Below are 3,624 nucleotides of genomic sequence, written 5' to 3'. Positions count from 1 at the left end.
GTTTATTATTACTACGTTTCTAATCAAATTTTATTTTCAAAATACCCACTGTTCCTAGATAATGTCTAGCATTATTCAATGATTTAAAATTTGGAGAAAGATTTACTTTGTCCCGCCTAGTTTATTCTAAATCATCAGGTAAGAAGTTCAACATGGTTATGCTGATGAAGCTTCTAACTGTGTCATTAAAATCAAGTGATTGAAAGGAAGGTCAGAAATGGTTCTGAGGGCAGTACTTTACCTTGCAAACCCAAGCAAGACATCCATATTAGAAAGATTCACTACAGAAATGTAATAACTGAGTAACCTGACACATTCAGTTCAAGTCAATAATCATTTCTCAAACACTGTAGTATTTCTCTCCAGGCAGAGAGAAATACAAACCTATGCATTTAAGTAAACTTTCAATATTAGTGATTTTTTTTAAACAAAGAAATAAGGGAATACTAAGAAAGCAGAAAATATGCTCACTTAAAATACAACAGTTATAAGCAAGAACTTGCCCTAAGTATTGTAATGGACTGAATGTTTGTATTCTCCCAAAATTCACAGGTTGAAATCTCAATCCTTCTGTGATATGAGGAGGTAGGGCCTTTGGGAGGTAATTAGGTCACAAGGGCAGAGCCAAGTGAAAATTCAATGGATTAGTGCCCTAATAAGAGGGACTCTAGAGAATTCTCTTACCCTCTTTCTGTCAGGAGATGACACAAATAGAAGATGGCAGTTTGTAACTCAGTAGAGAGCTCTCACTAGAACTCAGCCATGCTGGCACTTTGATCTCAAATGTCTAATCTCCAGAACTGTGAGAAATGAATTTCTGCTGTTTATAAGCTACCCATTCTATACTTTTTAGAGCAGCCTGAACTAAGACAAGTTATTCTCAAGAGTAATTGGGTATATTTATAAAACTTGCAACATGTCCTAGTTGTTTTGTACCCTCACATTAACCTGAAATTAAAAAAAAAAAAATCACAACATCAAAAAATTACAAAGGAAAAAATATTCTAATCAACCAGGAAACAATTAATCATTTTTAGCAGACAATTAAAAAAAAACAATACATAAAACTCAGTCCTTTTGTGATTTATAAAGCATATGGTGACTAGAGCTACATAAAAATATTTAAATGCAAAACCTACAATAGGATACTTTTTGAACACTTTATACATGTTATATTCATATGTGTAGTTTATGAACTAAACTTTGTAACAGTGATGTCTAAACATGAAAAACTTCTTGCTTCAGCTTTAATATATTTTAACTGTATAATATGATAAACACCAATGCAATAATTTTGGTTTATATATACTTACATGGCATCCTGTAACTACACTGTTGCCCAACTTTCATTTAAATAACCTGTGGAAATGAAGAGTGGGAATGGATGTTCATAGACTACAAACTAGATCTCAGAGATCATGAAAACAAAGGAAAAAGTTAGTACTTCTCTTTCTTCTAAATATTTCCATAGGTATGAGTTAATGTAATTATAAGTTGAGTTACTATAGTTGCAAGTTACTAATTAACTTAGTTATCAAAATAGTATTAAGAATTATTTTTATCAAAGTCATTTATGCCTAGAGTTTAAAATTTGAAGCCTGAAAAAACAAAACAAAATAAAAAAAGAAAATACCCAGTCCTTGGTTGCTTAGCTTCCCACTACCACATCCCCAGTTTTCCTCCCCAGTAAGAGCCTTTTCAATCACTTTGTTTTTCTGAAGAGACACAACTATATTTCTAATATATGTTATATTCTTTGAATCACCCATGATAGATTGGTTGGCTCTGAATCCCAGCACCAACTTTTACTAGCTCTGTAACCTTGGGCAAATTATATAACCTTTAAGGCTTTAATTTTCTAATCCATAAAACAAATAACAGACTCACCATTGCCCAGGACTATGCCTGACTAGATGTTCAACATACATTGAATAAATAAATTTATGTTTCAAAAAAATGAATAAACCAAATTAATGGTCTCAAATCATTTTACAAATGTTTGACAATAAATGCCAAATACCATATTAACACAAAATTATTCTTTTCAGCATGGAGAAAAGCACGCTAGTTGTACATTACATGTTTTATTGATGGTAACACATAGTAAAAATAATATCTATTAATTACCCTTGGCCCCTTATGAAGATTCAAAGTTTTTTTCCACAAGTACAATTCATACTGTAAAGTCATCCCATGAACTAAGTTTTTTAAAGGACAATTTATAAAAGAAAACACATTAAAGATATCACAAATCATCATGGGATATTCAGTTGGCTTCTGACTTTTAAACATTCTAATTATAATCAACTATAGAACTTTACTGAGAAATTGATAATTCTAGGGAGCTCTTTTGTGGAAGGAAAATAATTAATGGCCAGATTAACATATCTGAAGTCCTATGTTCTTAAAAAGCTCAGAGTCCATAAATGCAAGCAGAAGATTATAAAGTATTCTTAGATGCATAAATATCTTTTAAAAAATTTAAAGTATTCAATTTGCATTAGATATATTCCACAAATTGAAAACTGCTGAAGTTTCCAATATTATCTTTTCATGTCTTCACAGCTTGTATCTGATCTGATAACAAAAAACAAACAAACAAAAATTATCAGTCACTGTAGGACAAAATCCATTTTGTAAAGTAATCCAAGACAAATCTATACAACACGATAGAAGTTTGTGCATACACTTGCTTTTTAAAATTTTAATTTTTTATTTATCTTTTTAAATACAGTATCTTCCTATGTTGCCCAGGCTGGATATGAACTCCTGGGCTCAAGCAATCCTTTTACTTTAGCCTCCTGAGTAGCTGGGACTATAGGCACATGTCACCATGCCCAGCTACACTTGCTTTTTTAGCAGAACAATTCAGGCAGTGCTGTAGCTCACTGGGTAGGGTGTCAGCCATATACACTGAGGCTGGTGGGTTCGAACCTGGTCTAGGTCAGCTAAAACAACAACTGCAACAACAACAAAAAATAGCCCGGCGTTGTGGCAGGCATCTGTAGTCCCAGCTATTTGGGAGCCTGAGGCAAGGGAATCACTTAAGCACAAGAGTTTGAGGTTGCTGTGAGCTGTGACACCATGGCATTCTACCCAGGGCAACAGCTGGAGACTGGCTCAAAAAACAAACAACAACAACAACAAACCCAAACAATTTGTACTATAGTTTTCATTTTTTATGAAAGTTATACATGTACATAGTCAGTGAGTTCTACAAAGTTCTTATTAAAATCTAAATACCTTGTTTCAAATTCCTTCTTCCCTCTTTCAGAGGCAACTACTTTCAACTCTCTTTTAGATGAACACTTGTGTATCTTTAAATAAATAATATACTTGATTATTTCTTCTTAAAATATCACTTCCTTCAATGTAATGAGGCTTCAGCTCTCTCACAATCCCACCTGCTCCTATGCAACCCTTACAATACTTCTAATATCCCTACTCTCCTAACAGTAATTTAGTCATTATCAATATGAAAACTATGTAAATACCATTCACTGATGAGACAGATGGTATACTCTTGTAGCAGCTCGTATAGCCTATGGCTAGGAGGAGTGAGAGTTATAGGAAATATCTGTAATGGAACACCTTGGTGAAAAGGGCATGGAGAGAGATTTGGTC

The 3,624-nt window shown here is 33.2% G+C and overlaps 1 protein-coding gene across 1 annotated transcript in view; it reads right to left on the bottom strand.

The window, feature by feature from the left end:
• Window positions 1-2,427: 2,427 nt before the first annotated feature.
• Window positions 2,428-3,624, bottom strand: part of ARL6 (ADP ribosylation factor like GTPase 6) — a 31,633-nt gene continuing 30,436 nt past the window's right edge. The window contains exon 8 of the mRNA XM_003783941.3: window positions 2,428-2,577. Within this exon, the coding sequence (XP_003783989.1) occupies window positions 2,552-2,577 (26 nt within the window). The 3' untranslated portion in view covers window positions 2,428-2,551. The remainder of the gene's footprint in view (window positions 2,578-3,624) is intronic.

This window comes from Otolemur garnettii, unplaced genomic scaffold (genome assembly GCF_000181295.1).
Source record: "Otolemur garnettii isolate 467f Iridium unplaced genomic scaffold, OtoGar3 scaffold00009, whole genome shotgun sequence".
NCBI classification, from domain to species: Eukaryota; Metazoa; Chordata; class Mammalia; order Primates; family Galagidae; genus Otolemur; species Otolemur garnettii.
The sequence above is the reverse complement of the archived record's forward strand: the minus strand, read 5'-3'. Positions and strand labels throughout refer to the sequence as shown.